General features: G+C 38.0%; 1 protein-coding gene across 1 annotated transcript in view; it reads right to left on the bottom strand.

The window, feature by feature from the left end:
* Positions 1-222: 222 nt before the first annotated feature.
* The window catches only part of LOC150100659 (death-associated protein kinase 1-like), a 441,829-nt gene continuing 424,988 nt past the window's right edge, over positions 223-17,063 (bottom strand). The window contains exon 19 of the mRNA XM_090401850.1: positions 223-865. Within this exon, the coding sequence (XP_090257976.1) occupies positions 223-865 (643 nt within the window). The remainder of the gene's footprint in view (positions 866-17,063) is intronic.

Below are 17,063 nucleotides of genomic sequence, written 5' to 3'. Positions count from 1 at the left end.
TTTCCTCCTGTGTGTTTAAGATATATATATATAATACTGTCATATCATTACAAAGTTAATTATGTAATAGATTTAATACTGTTTAGTTTCAATTTCAACCATATGAAAATTGCATTTAATTATTAAATTATACAAATGTAAATAAAAAAAATCATTATGAATCCTTTTTATATTCATTATGGTATAAGTTAGATACAGATGCACAAGCTTTAGCAGCAATTTTCATTGTTTCGTATGAAGAGAATCTTTTCCTATACTTTCTGCAGGCGACATCTTTAATAAGGGTGATGTACGGAGAATCATATCAACTGCAGTATTCTGTCCTAATTCTTTTAACTTGTATATTAAGCAGCCTATTGTACTACTTTGACTCTTCAACCATTCACTAAGAATGCAAAATGTAGGACTAAAATCAGGATTATCCCCAGGATCTAACTTGGGCAGTTTATCTATCATACCAAAGAGTACTCCTAGCATGCACCAGTCTCTCCCCATTGGTTCTGGTGGATCCAAAAGGGCACAGAGGCATTGACGAATGAGAAGAGAGAGATATGATGCATGCATATCATAAGCTAAAATCAGATATCCATTTTCTGAGGAATGCTGATCTACTAGCTCAGAAGCACCAAAACAAACAAGATCTATAAAATGTTCCTGCTCATGAGTATGGATGTTATTTAAAATTGCATCTGTTCCGCTCAGAAGAACAGCTTGCATCATAACTTCAGGACTATAGCTTAATAGTTGAGGAATATGGTTTCTCATCTGATGGCTACTAAGAACATGTTTCTCAATTATTAGCCCAGGACAGGTATCAGCTAGCATCTGTTCCACAACTGACATCAAGTCTTCAAGGAAATAAAAACTGGGGAGAAAAGAAAAGAGATTTTATTAATGATAATACAAGGAAACTTCTAAGCAAACATTAAATGATATACAAAAGTAGTCTCTCATACTCTTTTCTTCAGAGTCATAATTAATTCTCAATCCTAAAACTGAGAGTTAAAGCAGTTAGTGACATAAAACAGAAACCCAAGTCTCTGTATTTTACATGGGGGCTAGCCACTAATGGTTTAGTTGTTTAAAAAAAAAAACATGGGACAATAAGTAAGAAAACTTTATTAAAAACTGAATTGCTAACAGAAAGCATGCACAATACAAAGAATTACATTACATGCTGAAATCAAAAGTTAAGGAGTGCATGTCATAAAATTATAATCATAAATGTGCTGAATAGTGTAAAAACAAAAACAAACAAACAAAAAAAAAAACACGAATTCTTCAGTGAGAGTTCATTGATCAGAGGATGACTCAGCATGCCTCTCATTGTCAACCATTCATTTTAACCTGTAGTTATTTCTAAATAAGTCATTTGTTTTGAAAATTGTTACTAATGCCAATCCAATCCAATTTTAATAACATTTTCTTACATATGTCACCAATATATTTTATGTGAATCGACACATTATATATGGATGCTTACTTTGTTAAAATCATAGATTTACAGTAAGATGAAGGAATGTAAAGAATAAATAAATACATACAAATCATCAGTAAATTCTATAAAGGAGTGTGAAATTAAAAACTGAAGACAAAGGAATTAAAGAATAAGTGAATAAAAACAGGTTTGTTTGTTGGGTATGTTAGATATTAATAAGGCTGGGGAGTTAAATAGGCAAAGCAGTTGATTATTCCCTTGAATGGGATTTTTGAATGATATAATTTATACAGATTCAGTTACAGACTGCTCAGCTCAATTTACAGAACAGCTGGAGAGACCAGTTAGGAGCAGAATGCAGGACTACATCAATAACTACAGAATTCTCTCTGATAGTCAGGATGGGTTTTTAAATGGTAGGTCTTACTTTAGCAGCATGTCTGCATTCTATGAAAAAGTGACAAATGTGAAGAATAAAGGAGACAAATATAGTGATATTTTTGTATTTCATGAAGGATATGTCAGCTAATTGTCAAGTTAGTTCAGAAGTTGAGATGAATAAGAGATTAATGAGATGGATAAGAGATTTGTTGTCTAAAAGACACCACCAAGTAATGTATAGGAAAGAACAACATCCCAAAAAAGGAAGATAATCAGTGGGATGCCACAAGTTTTTGTTCCTAACTCTACTAATGTATTTATTTGTTAATGATGTTAAATATATGAGATATTCCATTGCATCATCGTTTACCAATGATGCAAATTTTAGGAAAGTTTTAAGGAGGAGTGATTCTGATGTCAAATCAACAATTATACAATTGTTGATTTGTTGAGTTTGAATTCATATGGTGTGAGGTGGAGTCTAACATGATCAAATACATAGTGGGGTGTTATTACAGACCTAGTGGATCAGTTGCTAGTGATGAAGAAAATCATTACCAAATGAAGATGATGAGTGCAAAACAAGTCCCCCATTATGATTACTTTAATTATCTGAACACTGATTGGTTAGCAGTGAAATTTCATGAGAAGAAAAAAAGTGAATTTAAAGAGTTGTTGCGAGACAAGTTCCTTAAGCAGCATGTGACAGAAGGAACTCAAGGTCAAAGAGTATTGGATCTGATTATAGTGGCAGATGGAGTTTCAGTTAAATATGTTACTATTCTGGACAAAGACGATAGTGGACAAGGACCTGAAATTCAGGGGCCACATTGCACAAGTTGTGAAGACATCACATCAGATAAGGCAATGATGCGGAGGACCCTGACATACAGAAATAGAGAGGTTATGATGCATTGTATATGTCCTTGATCAGGCCTCATATGAATTATTGTGCAAAGATTTGGTAGCCAGGTTTTCATGGTGACAAGGATATGTTGGAAAGGGTCCAGAGAAGATTCACAAAGGCGGTCAGTGGTCTTTGGAATGTGGAGTATGAGGACAGATTCAGAGAATGTAAGTTACAAAGCCTCGTGAATAGGAGAAAGAGGGGGGGGGGGGAAAGATTGAGACATATAAGCTAGTCAGGGGTTGTTATCAGATTAACATGGAAGAGATTTTTCATAGAATGGGAGAGGGGAATAGAACAAGAGGCCATCACTGGAAACTGTATAAAGAGGGTGCGAGCAGAGGAATGAGGAAAAGGTTCTTTACATGGGGAGTGGTTGGCGAGTGGAATGCATTGCCTGAATGTGTTTGTGAATGTAGACACAATGAATCAGTTTAAGGCACTGTTGGATGAGCATTGTGTGCAATAGTGTGTACCTCCCACGATGAGTCTCTAACTCCATGGAGGTCAGATGTTAATAATAATAATAATATTCTGCCTCCAGTTGGTTACGGTGATCATGCAGTACTCAAGTGGGAAGTGGCTAAGTTTATGAATATTCAATTCAGAAAAAGTTGCATGCTGAACTACAAAGCAAGAAATTATGACCAACTGAGGAATATGCTGGCTTCTGTGCCACGGTATCTGTTGTTGAATGGGAAGGATATCGACGGTACATGGGAAGCATTCAAAAAAATACTTAAATGATGCAATATTGGAATGTGTTTCTATAGTTTGAAGAACAAATAGGGTAGGAGTGAAATGGATGTGTAATCTTGTTAATCTGACCAGCCGCAAGCATGGTTGGCCAAGTGGTTAGTGTGCCCATTCTCCAACCAACAGGTTGCAGGTTCGAATCCCAACGTGGGCATGGATGTTTGTGATTGTCTTTAGGTGGGAGATGAATTTCATCACCCAGTGCGAGACCGCTTTTCCACTTACTGGAGGTCTGAAGTGGCTTGAAAAAGTTCCTTGTTTGGTTTCTAGAGCAGGGTTTCCAGACTATGTAAAATAATAAGAATGTTATTATTATTATTATTATTTCACACCTCCAGGGAGTCCAAAGACTCATCGAGGGAGGGCACCTGCTCTACAACTCTGTCTCAACCACTCAATCCACCAACTGACCATAACTACACCAACACCATCTACTGCCAACAACCCCCACTGGTATTTCCACAGACAGCACAAACATCCATGCCCATGGCAGGATTTGAACCCACAGCCTTTTGGCTGGAGAGCGGATATGCTAACCACTCGGCCAACCTGGCTGGCCGAGTGGTTAGCGTATATATAAAATTGATAAAAATGAGTAAAAAAAAATTCTTAGCCTACCCATGGAATAAATGTACTATAGGTTTAATAATAACTTTTTGTGGATGGGAATCACATATTAAAATAAATAATAATAATAAAAAAATTGACCATGCTTTATATTTGGGTCCAAGAACAGGGAAGACTCCATAGGAGTGAAAAGAATGTATGGTAATTCCATTGCACAAGGGTGGCGCAAAGACCAATGGATCCAACTAGTGACTTATCAGTATCTCTGGAGTAGGTATGAGCATTTTGGAAAAGCTGGTTAGGGTTCACATACACAAATGGATTGACAGAAAATCTATACTTTGCAATGAATAGTGTGGGAAGGTCATGTTTGAACCACTTGCTTATATTCTATAATAATGTTGCTGTTGAGTTAGATAAGGGGAATGGATACACCAGGATACTTTTAGATTTTTCTAAGGCTTTTCACAGAATACAACATAGAAGACCGTCACATAAACTTGAGAATATGGGACTGGATTATAAAATATTAGCATGGATAAAAGGATGGCTGACTAACAGATATCAAAAAGTGCTATATGGGGGATGTGAATCTGAAAGATTTAGGGTGGCGTACCCAAGGATCAGTCCTTGGTCTACTGTTATTCAATCTTTACAATTAACGACAATGGGAAGATATGGCAGGAGACATTCAGCTATTTGTTGATGATGCACCCTTTTTTTCCTATTTGCTAGTGTCTGCAGTCTAGAAATTTTCAATCTGTCTTCATAGCCTGCATTCAACAATCCTGACATCATTTCTAATACTCTCCTTTGAGGTAGTAGGGTTATCAGGAATGTGACTAATATTAGTACTCGCAGAATGATTTTAATAGGCTGGAATTGTGGACGTGAAAATGGCTGTCAGTTAAATGTTAGTAAATGCAAAGTGATGCACTTTGGTGTGATAAGATATCCAATGTCATATTATATTAGTGGGATTATGCTAGAAGAAATTGAAATTGAAGAAATTCTTGAAGTTTTAGTAGAGAGGAAGTTGAAGCTCAAGAGCCATATAGCAAAGATTGCAAATACAGCTCAGAGGATAATTGCAATGTTGAAATGAATGACATGTAAAGATAAGAAAATCAGTTTGTCTCTTTACAAGGCCTCGATAAGACCTCAATTGAACTAAAGTAGACTGAATGAACCAACCAATAATAAAAGGTATGACAGGAAAAATAGACGTATGAATGTGAACATGAACAAAATGAAGGATAGAGTGCTGTATGGAGACACGTTAGTACGAGGTGTGTTAGTAGAGGATTTGACAAAATCGTACCAACCTGGTGCGACCATAAAGGACGTAACTGCGTCTATTAGAGAGCAAAAGGAAAGGGTGAAAGAAATGATTGTTGTGGCAGGTACGAATGATTTGAAAGGAGATAAAATGGAAATGATAGAAGACCTGAATGAATTGTTTGAGGTAGCAAAAGAAAAGAGTGAGAGAGTTAGAATGATTAGTCTTTTGCCACGGTATGACAGTGAAATGTTTAAAAGGAGGGCTATAATTGCAAATGACTTTATGCGTGGGTTATGTATGACGAGTGGTGTGGAATTTGTGGATGTGTGGAGTGAGTTTGATGGGCGAAAGGATCTATATAAGATGGATGGCTTGCATTTGAATGGTTACGGTGTAAGAAGACTTGAGAAAGTGTTGCTGAATGTAGTGGATGTGCAAACTCAGGGAAACTAGATTTGTTAGGGGGGGGGAGTAGAGATACAGTCCTTATGGAGGCAGTCGAATGTAAGAATGAATATAATATGCCAGAGCAAATAAGGACAACAAATCTGAGTGGGATAGTTAATATAAGGCATCAAGGTAGGGTTGGGGCTAATGGGGGTCTTAAATTCATGTACACTAATACTAGGAGTATTAGGAACAAGAAGGAAGAGTTTTTGGCCATGGTTGGCACTTCCAGACCACAGGTTATAGGTATTAGTGAAACATTGCTGACTGTAGATGATATAACTAGTGGGATTGAATGTGATGGGTATAGTGTGTTCAGGAATGACAGAGAGAATAAAATGGGGGGAGGAGTATTGTTGATGATAGCTGATGAGCTCCAGCCAAGGAGAATAGAAGTTGAATTGCAGGATAGAGAAAAGAGCACATTTGAGGCCATTTGGTGTGAGATTGTGGCTAGCAGAACTAAATATACAATTGGGTGCTGCTATAGACCAGGTGATGGAAAAGATGGTGGTGACAGTATGCACAAGCAAATAGAAGAAATGGGTGGAAGGAGGGTGATTATTATGGGAGATTTCAACTATGGTCGCATTGATTGGAGTGAGGAGAGGACACATGGAAGGAAGGAACTGGATTTTATGCGGTTATTAAGGGATAACTATCTGCGACAGCATGTAATGGAAAATACTAGGGGTCAGCGAGTGCTTGACCTAGTAATTACATCTGAGGATTTGGCTGTAACAAATATGACCACATTGCCACCAATCGGTGAGAGTGATCATAGGGTCTTAACTTGGGAGGTGGCTAAAGGTGTAGAATTTTCAATTAAGACAGGGTATATGTGGAATTATCGGGCTGGAAAGTATGACAAGCTTAGGAGTTTGATTGGTTCAGTGCCATGGCATGTACAACTGCAAGGACTAGAAGTTGATAGTGCATGGGAGGTAGTTAAGAAGTGCTTGCATGAAGCAATGGCTGACTGTATACCTAGAGTCCGAATAATAAATCAAGTAGGGGTTAAATGGATGAATAACACCATTAAGCTTGAGTTGCAAAAAAAGAAACAACTATGGAGGGAATTTAAGGAGAAGGGTGACCGGTAGGCACATGAACGGTATAAAGCACAGGCCAGAAGGGTGATGAGTGTGGTAAGAAAAGCAAAAAAGGATTACGAAAGAACATTGGCCATGCAGGCTAAAGAGAATCCTAAACAGTTTTTTAGATATGTAGCAAGTAAAAGGAAAAATGTACATGGCAGATTGATTTTAAAGAATGCCGATGGTAGGGAGGTAACTGAATCAGTTGAGATAGTTGAGTTACTGAGTGAGCACTTTGCAAAAGTATATCATCCAGGTGGTGACATTGCAGAAACGAATAAACCAGTAGATTATACGGGAATTGTGGTTAATGAAGTGGAGGTGAGTAGTCTATTGCATAACCTCAATGTCAATACATCTGTGGGATTGGATGGTATACCAGCTCGTGTTGTACGAGAAGCAGCTAAAGAATTGTCAGTACCCTTGACAATTTTGTTTAATTTGAGTCTCGGGTCTGGGTTAGTCCCGAGCGGGTGGAAAGAGGGGAAAATAGTTCCACTGCATAAAGGTGGTTCCAAGACTGCTGTAGTAAATTACCGACTGATTAGTATATCAGGAATCATTGTCAAGGTCTTAGAGAAAATAGTCAAGAGGAAAATACAAGATTGGATAGAAGAAAATGGGATACTGTATCGGGGACAGCATGGTTTTGTGAAGGGTAGGTCATGCCTCAGTAACTTGCTCACGTATTATAACACAGTGACGGCTGAACTGGATAAGGGTAATGAGTTTACGGTGATTCTACTGGACCTTGCCAAGGCCTTTGACAGGATTCCACATGGAATTCTAATCAGTAAATTGCAGCATATGGGAATGGACATAGGGTTGGTGAGATGGATAGGAGGGTGGTTGACGGAGAGATATCAGAGAGTGGTTTACTCGGGAGTAGAGTCCACAAGACGGCCTGTGACTAGTGGTGTGCCACAAGGATCTGTTCTTGGACCACTGCTGTTTAATTTGTTCATAAATGATATAGGAAATGATCTGAGAGGAACAGTTCATTTGTTTGCGGATGATGCGAAGTTGGGTAGGGCAATAGTGAATGCAGATGACGTCAAAATTTTGCAGGATGATTTGGATAGATTGGAGGTCTGGGCTAAGGAGAATGGATGTCAGTTTAATGTGGCAAAATGTAAGGTTATGCATTTTGGGGTGAAAAGATTGGCGGCAGTTTACTGCATTGGTGGAACCGTGCTCCAGGAAATTGATGAGGCACGAGATTTAGGAGTGTTGGTAGATAAGGAATTGAAATTTAGGGGACACATTGCAAAAGTGACCAAAACAGCTCATCAAATCACTTGGTTGCTGAAGAATACGATGACAAGCAGAGACAAGCAGGTTATTGTTCCTCTGTATCGAGCCTTGATAAGACCCCATCTAGACTACTGTGCTCAGATTTGGTCACCTAGGTTTCTTCTTGATGGGGAGGAGGTGGAGAGGATCCAGAGGCAAGTGACCAAGATGATAGTAGGTCTGTGGAATGAACCGTATGAGAACAGGTTGAGGATTTGTGGGTTGCAAAAATTGGTTGATAGGCAGAGGAGTGGAGATATGATTGAGACATTCAAATTACTGAAGGGTTTCTATAAAATTAATTCAGAAGATATTTTTGAGTACAGGGCTGGTTGTGGGAGGACTAGGGGACATCCATGGAAACTGGGCAAAAGTGTGGTTAGTAAAGGTGTTAGAGCTGGGTTCTTTACTTTTAGAGTAGTGAATGAGTGGAATGCGCTCCCTGAGTCTGTGGTGGATGCTGTGACAGTGAATGAGTTTAAGGCGAGGTATGATAGATACTGTATGAATGTCAAATAGTTGTGATGAATATGATTTGGGGCCTCCCTCGATGAGTCCAATGACTCCCTGGAGTTGCCCGTAATAATAGTAATAATAATAATAATAATATTGTTCACAGGTCTGGTCTGGTTTCTGTGATAATTCTGATACACTGGAGAGAGTACAAAGGAGAGTATTAGGAATGATATCAGGATTGTTGCATACAGATTATGAAGACAGACTGAAAATTTGTACACTGCAGACACTTGCAAATAGGAAAAAAAGGAGTGATATGATTGAGATTTATAAACTTCTGAAAGAGTTATACAAGATACCAACAAATGGAATTTTTCATTTTATGGAGGGTGGGGAAAGGACAAGAGAGCTTCCTTGGAAGTTGATGATGAATGGCATTAAGAAGTGGGTGTGGATCTTTTGTTCTTCATAAAGTTTATCTTCTAATTTACATTTTGAATTTAATATTCGTGCATATAACTTATAACCAATGCTGAGAAAACTTATTCCTCTTTAGTTTTCACAGTTGTGCTTATTGCCTTTTTAATATATTGGAATGAAAAATTGCCTTATTCCAACTTTCTGGAATTTTTCCTTGCTGCCAGATATTGTTAAATAATTTTAAAAGTCGTCTGATGAATAGGACACCTTCATATTTTATAAGTTCTATATTTATTCCATTTTCTCCAGGGGATTTTCTTGATTTGCTTTGCTGTATTGCTTGTTGGATTTCTTATAATGTCATTTCTTCCACTGTATAGTTAGTAGTAAGCATTATGTCAGTTTTAGATTCATTACTATCTTGCCATAAGTTTTGGAAAAGTCTAACCAGGTTTTCTCTTTTATTATTTCAAGTTTCATTTTTTCTTTTACTTCCTTATTCATTCCTTAGAATTTTGTAGTATTTGGCCTCTTAACTGTAAAATCTCTTTCCAAATTTGCTATGAAGTTATCCCATGTTTTTCTATTCTTTTTTTTCCTATTATTCTTTTGTATTTATAATTAATTTTTGCTTCTAGTGATTTTGTGTTTATCCACTTTTATTGCTGCAATGTTTTCATCCCAGTTTCTTATTCCCTTTCTCCTCTTTGATTTACTTTCTGTTCAGAGGCATTCTGTCATTGCATTTATTAATAAATTTTTTAAATTATTCCATTCTATCTCTATATCATATTCTTTTATTTGCTCTGGTTTATTCTTTGCAAATAAAAGTAGTTGATACTTTTATCATCCAAGAGTTGAACTCTAAAAGATTCCTGGCTCTTAGCACTAATTTGGTTAATTTTAAACCATCTTGGGGATATTCTTAATTTTCCTTGTAAGAGATAATGATCAGATTCTATTTCTGCACTTCTAAATATCTGGCTATCTAGTATCATATTAGTCTATCATATAGTCTATTATACTAAAACCTGGATGATATACAAAAGTATATCATCCAGGTGGTGACGTTGAAAAAATGAAGGAACCATTAGTTTATATGGGAATTGCGATGAATGAAGTGGAGGTGAATAGTCTATTACAGAACCTTAATGTGAATACATCTGTGGGATTGGATGGTATACCGGCACGGGTCTTGCATGAAGCGGCTAATGAATTATCAGTGCCCTTGACCATGTTGTTTAATCTGAGTCTCAGGTCTGGCTTAGTCCCGAAGGCGTGGAAAGAGGGGAAAATAGTTCCACTGCATAAAGGAGGATCCAAGACTATGGTTGCAAATTACCGACCGATCAGCATATCAGGAGTCGTTGTCAAGGTCTTGGAGAAAGTAGTCAAGGGAAAAATACAGGAATGGATTGATGAAAATGAGATACTGTACAGAGGACAGCATGGCTTTGTGAAGGGTAGATCATGCCTCAGTAACTTGCTCAAGTTTTATAACATGGTGACGGCTGAACTGGATAAGGGAAATGGGTTTACAGTGATACTGCTGGACCTGGCAAAGGCGTTTGACAGGATACCACATGGAATTCTAATCCGTAAACTACAACATATCGGAATGGATATAGGGTTGGTGAGATGGATAGCTGGGTGGTTGATGGAGAGATATCAAAGAGTAGTTTATTCAGGAGTAGAGTCCAAAAAACGGCCTGTGACTAGTGGTGTGCCACAGGGTTCTGTTCTTGGACCACTGCTGTTTAATCTGTTCATTAACGATATAGGGAATGGTCTAAGTGGGACAGTTCATTTGTTCGCTGATGATGCAAAGTTGGGTAGGGCGATAGTGAATGCAGAAGATGTCAAAGTCTTGCAAGATGACTTAGATAGATTGGAGTTCTGGACTAAGGAGAATGGATGTCAATTTAATGTGACAAAATGTAAGGTTATGCATTTCGGAGTGAAAAGATTAGCAGCAGTATACCACATTGGTGGAACTGTACTCCAAGAGATTGATGAGGCCAGGGACTTGGGAGTGTTGGTGGATAGGGAGATAAAGTTTAGGGGGCACATTGCGAAAGTAGCTAAATCAGCTCATCAACTCACTTGGTTGTTGAAAAATACCTTGACGAGCAGAGAAAAACAAGTTATTGTACCTCTGTACCGAGCCCTGATAAGACCTCATCTCGACTACTGTGCCCAGATTTGGTCACCTCGGTTCCTTCTTGATGGGGAGGAGGTTGAGAGGATCCAGAGGCGAGTGACTAAGATGATAGCAGGTCTATGGAATGCACCATATGAGAACAGGTTGAAGATTTGTGGGTTGCAGAAACTAGTTGATAGGCGAAAAAGGGGAGATATGATTGAGACATTCAAATTGCTAAAAGGATTCTATAGGATTAATTCAGATGATATTTTTGAGATCAGCACTGGTGGTGGGAGAACTAGGGGACACCCATGGAAGCTGGGCAAGAGCGTGGTTAGCAGGGGTGTTAGAGCTGGGTTCTTTACTTTTAGAGTGGTAAATGAGTGGAATAAGCTGCCAGAGTCTGTTGTGGGTGCTATGACAGTGAGCGAGTTCAAGGCAAGGTATGATAGATACTGTGAGAATGTTGAACAGCTGTGTGAACATGATGTTTAGGGCCTCCCTCGATGAGTCTAAGGACTCCTGGAGTAGCCCGTGGTAGTAATAATAATAATAATAATAATACTTTTTAGGTTTCTTATTTCCCAGGTGGATTTAGGAAATAGACAACAGAATAAGCAATACTGTTGTACTGAGGAGCTAGCTGGATAAGTTTATGTAGAACAAAAAAGGAATAGCAAAACATCTAAGAAATAGTTACAAATAAAATAGCTGATCAAAGAGTAGGACCATATATCATAGAGTTCTGAGAAAAATTCACATTAAAAAAAATCCAAAAATGTGAGAAGAGGTAATCTGTGGTCATATGGTCACTTAAACAGAATGATAAAGAAAAGGTTATGAAAAAAATGTCAGGCTGGCAGGAAAGAGACCCAGAAGAGGACCAAGATCTAGGTGGACTAATGCATACTTACTGCCTTAGAAGAATGAAATGCAAGTTCTCAACAACGAACTGACAAATAATAGATTAATATGGATGAAAATTGTTGATGGTGTTGCATTCTTTCTTCCTCTTTAGAATCTCCCTTATCCCATCCTTCTTCAAGCTAGTTTTTCTTAGAAGATATCATACTGACCTATCATATTTCAAAAATGGCTGAAATATAAGATTTGATAACATTGGAGACCTAACAAATAATAGATAATATAAACTTATCATGTAGTATTCCTGTATTCAACTTTAAGGTACATATAAGAAATCTGATGATGAGGGGTAGTTTAATATGGAGTCATGATCAACGTGTACTGTGTTACAGATATTGCAGTTAAAGAGTTTATCCATTCTGTATTAATCAGAATATGATCCAATGGAGCATGTGACCCATTTTGATATCCACAAATCTAAAGCCTACCTATGGTATAAGGGAATATTATTTATGCTATTATAACTAATAAATAAATGGACTAAAGTGTATCAATTATTACAACAGTTGGATTTTCTAAATTATCTTCATGTAACACCAAATATTTTAACATCAATATAAAAGAGCAAAGCTGGAAATTGACATGTAAATGTACATGTATCTTTATCGGTTCTTCACTTATCATATTTTTAGTCTTATACTACAGTGTGGTACACACACACAAAAAAAGTACTGAACTTTAACACCTGTTTACTCCATAACATATATAGTTGTAGTTATTCAGTATTTTTTTTTTTTTTTTTGCACCATACTGTATTTTTATCCCCTTCATTAAGTTTAGTAGTAAACAAAAATAATATACAAAGGTAACTAAATTTGAATTTTGTAAATACAGGGTATTTCAAAAGAGTGTATACAACTTTGTTGGAGAACAGAGAATAACTTAGAAGATATACAAAAGCTGAGTGAGTGTCATAATGTAGTGAAACACAAATTTTTGGTCACCTAATGTTGTCATTACCAAATGACAACACTAGCTGGCCTGATACGTCACACCATTTGAAAATGGCAACTTTCAGTGGTGCATGCAATACGGCAAAGAACTTCCTACTACGTTCATGATCTACACATGGCACAAGAATTTTGTGGAAACAGGCTGTTTTGTGCATCATCCAAAGTTAATGGGAAGGCTGTGTGCTGCTGATGCTGATTGGAATTTCACATGTAACTGTGTGGCATGTTTTATGGGATGACTGTCTACATTTAAGGCCCCACAAATTTATCCTCATACAACATATGAAGAACAATGATAAGAAGATATTTACCAGGATTTCTGTACAGAAAAGATCAGTAGGATAGAACAAATTGAGGACTTTTTTTTGGATACGATCCTTCTCAACGATGAGTGCAATTTTCACATAAGTAGGTAAGTAAACACTCAACTCACAACTGCAGAATCTGGGGAAGCGAAAATCCACATGGCATCGTAAAATATGTTTGCGGCACCCCAAAGGCTAACGCGTTTTGTGTCATAAGCAAGAAGAAAGTGTATGGATCCTTCTTTTTTTCAGAGTCTACCGTTACTGGTGATGAGTATCTGAACATGCTACAAGGGTAGCTAATACAATTAGATGATGATGACCACGATGGATGCTTACATTTCCAGCAAGACAGAGCACCTCCTCATTACCTGAAAGACATAAAGTCGTACCTTGACATCCATTTTCCAGGCAGATGGATTGGAAGAGGTTTACCTATAGCATGGCTACTGCATTCCCTCGACCTTACACTGTTAGCTTTTTTCTTGTGGGCTTTGCAAAAGATCAAGTGTTTGTACCACCGCTACCAGCCAATTTGGATGAGCTGCGTTCCAGAATTACTGCCATTTTGCTGAATGCTGAAGCTATGCCAGATATGCTCAGCTGTGTGAGGCAGATGGGATGTCTGCAGAATTACTGGAGGCAGTCATATCGAACTTGAACTGTCTGTGTTGAAACTTCAAGTGTCACATTATATTTTCACGGTAATAAAAATTGTTAATCTATTGCTATTAACCTTCTATTGTCATTCAGAGGTTGTATCTCCCCTTTTGAAACACTCTGTATAGTGAAAATCTTTCCATTTAAGAATATTCAAGTATTTTTTTTTCTTTTTTTTGGTCACTATTCTCTGTAAAATAAATTTTAATCAGTAATTTCAAACATTTATGGATTGGCTATAAAAGGACTGCACCTTTTCTAGAAAGCTTTGCTCTTTTATATTGGCATTATTTATAACTACAAGACAATTACTATTTGTTGGCTTGTGAAACAGATGATTTCTTATGTTCCTGATTAGTAAGTTAAATTCTATTTGGGCATTAAAATCTCTACTATAAGGAGGATATTATGTACTGATATTGTTAGGCATATCCCTCGACAATAATGAATGATGGCAGATTCAGCTGCAGTCGCAAATGGTGTGTCGCCAAGTCCTCTGCCATTTGGGCACTCTATTATAAGCAATATAATAAGGGAGTTTGTGGCATGCAGTATTTGCGGCATGTATGCATCTCGAGAATCGGATGTCTGGCTTGTGAGAGAGGATGGGGTGCATGTGTGTTTAAAGTGCAGGCAGTGGGAGAAAATAAATGCAGTAGATATCTCAATAACTGACCTTGTTGCTCCAGGAACGGGAAATGAATACAGGAAGACGAGTAGTGTGATAGAAGAGAATGAAGAAAAAAATGTGAATGAGAAAATAATAGTTGATAGTGTAGAAGGCATGAGTGAAAGTTTAGATGGTTTTGTTTGGGAGAGTGAATTTCGATTTAGAGTAACTGAGCTGTAGAGGGAGATAGAGGAGCTGAAAGAGGAGGTGGAATGTCTTGGGAGAAGTATGATAAGTATGAAAGATGAGATTAGAAGAATGGAAGAGATAAATGCAAGGCAAATCAGAGTAGGGGGGGAGAGAGTTTTGGGAATGATAGGAGAGGAGAGAAATTTGTGAATGATAAAAGAGGAGAGAATGGAATTGGATATGGAAATGGAGAAAATGGAAACAGGAGAGAGAGAGGTATGGAAGTGCTAGAAGAGGAGAGAATGGAAACAGGAGAGAGAGAGAGGTATGGAAGTGCTAGAAGAGGAGAGAATGGAAACAGTAGGAGAGATGGAATGAGAGAGAGGTATGGGAGTGCTAGAAGAGGAGAAAATGAAAACAGTAGGAGAGAGGGAATGAAAGAAGAGGAGAAAATGGAAACAATAGGAGAGAGGGAATGGTAAGAGGTATAATGTATGGGGACTCAATGATCTGTGATGTTCAAGATAGGATGCGTGAGGAGTGTTTGCCAGGAGGAACGATAGAAAGGGTGGCTTTGGCAGTTAGGAGAGTGAAAGGGTGGATGAGATGATTGTGATGGTGGTAACAAATGACTTGAGTGGTGGTGTAAATAGGGCAGCGAGAGATATGAGATTCTTGCTTGAGGTGGTATGAAAGAGGACAGAGAGAGGAAAAATAGTGTGTGTGTGTGTGTTGACTAGGTATGATAATGACGAACTGAGCAGAAGAGCGGTAATATTGAATGACATAATAACTAGAATGTATGATAACAGAGGACTGGAATATGTGGATGCTTGGAGTGTGTTTGAGGACAGAGAGGAATTGTATGCAAGAGACCACTCACATTTGAATGAGGAAGGACGTAGGCATCAGGAGAGACTGCTGTTCTGAAAAAGTCAGTGTGTCTCAGGGAGGAGGGTAGCAGGGGTGGCCTCTTGTAGGAATGAGTATTTGGGAGAAGGGGGATGACATCAGGTAACATTCAGCTCAGTGGAGTCTACTGGGGATAATGCTGGGTATAGAAACAACGGCATTTATATGCTATATACCAACGCCAGGAGTATCTGGAATAAGGGAGAGGAATTGGTGGTGCAGATAACATCAGCATGGCTAAAAATTATTGGGATCAATGAGACGTGGTTGACAGAAGAGGATATAATAACAGGAATAGAAGTTGCTGGGTACAGTATTTTTTGGCAGGATAGGAAGGGAAAGCGTGGTGGTGGTGGAGTACTGCTTATGATAAGTGACGATCTATGTCCTCTAAGAGTGGAGACTTTGGAAGGCAGTGACACTAATGATTTTCAAAGCATATGGTGTGAGGTAGAGGTGGGCAAAATAGGATATTTAGTGGGGTGTTGCTACAGACCCAGGAGTACCGAGAGTAGGAACCTGGAAATGTTTAGACAGTTGCGTTTGGCAAGTGCAAGAAGAATGATTGTTATGGGAGATTTTAACTACAGTAGTATAAACTGGGGAGAGGAAGATGAATGTAATAAGGGAATGGAATTTCTAGAATTCTTGAGGGACAAATGTCTTAGACAACATGTAAAGGGAACAAGAGGTTCAAGAGTTTTGGATTTGGTTATAGCATCAGAAGAGTTGATAATAACTGAGATGACATCTCACCCACCAGTTGGAGAGAGTGACAATATGGTTTTGACTTGGAAAATGAACAGACATGCAGGAGTCACAAAGAGACGGGAAGGTATGAGGAATTATAAAAATGCAGGTGATTATAATAGCCTTAGATGTCAACTTGGAGAAGTTTCATGGAGGGAGGAATTGGAAGGCTGGGATATCATTAGTGCATGGGAAATTATGAAAGAATATTTGTTAGCAGCAATGGTAAGTTGTATACCACGAGTGAACAAGAGGACACAATATTAAACAGGAATTGCATGCGAAAAAGAGGCTGCGGAAGAGATATAAGGAGACAAGTGAAGAGAAGATGCATGATGAGTATAGGACACAGGCCAGAAGAATGACTAGTATGGTAAGGAAGACGAAACTGGAATATGAGAGGAGATTAGCCCTAAGATCCAAAGAAAATCCTAGGGAATTTTTTAGATATGTGGCCAGTAGGAGGAGAAATGACTGTGGAAGAATGATATTATGGGATAAAAATGGGAATAGAGTGATTGATGCAGATGACATAGTAGAATTGTTCAATGACCACTTTATTGGAGTATTTCA

The sequence above is a fragment of the Typopeltis vanoorti genome, chromosome 12, assembly GCF_054136105.1.
Source record: "Typopeltis vanoorti isolate ZY-2024b chromosome 12, IOZ_Tvanoo_1.0, whole genome shotgun sequence".
Lineage (NCBI taxonomy): Eukaryota > Metazoa > Arthropoda > Arachnida > Uropygi > Thelyphonidae > Typopeltis > Typopeltis vanoorti.
Note: the sequence above shows the minus strand (reverse complement) of the source record. Positions and strands in the feature narration are given on the sequence as shown.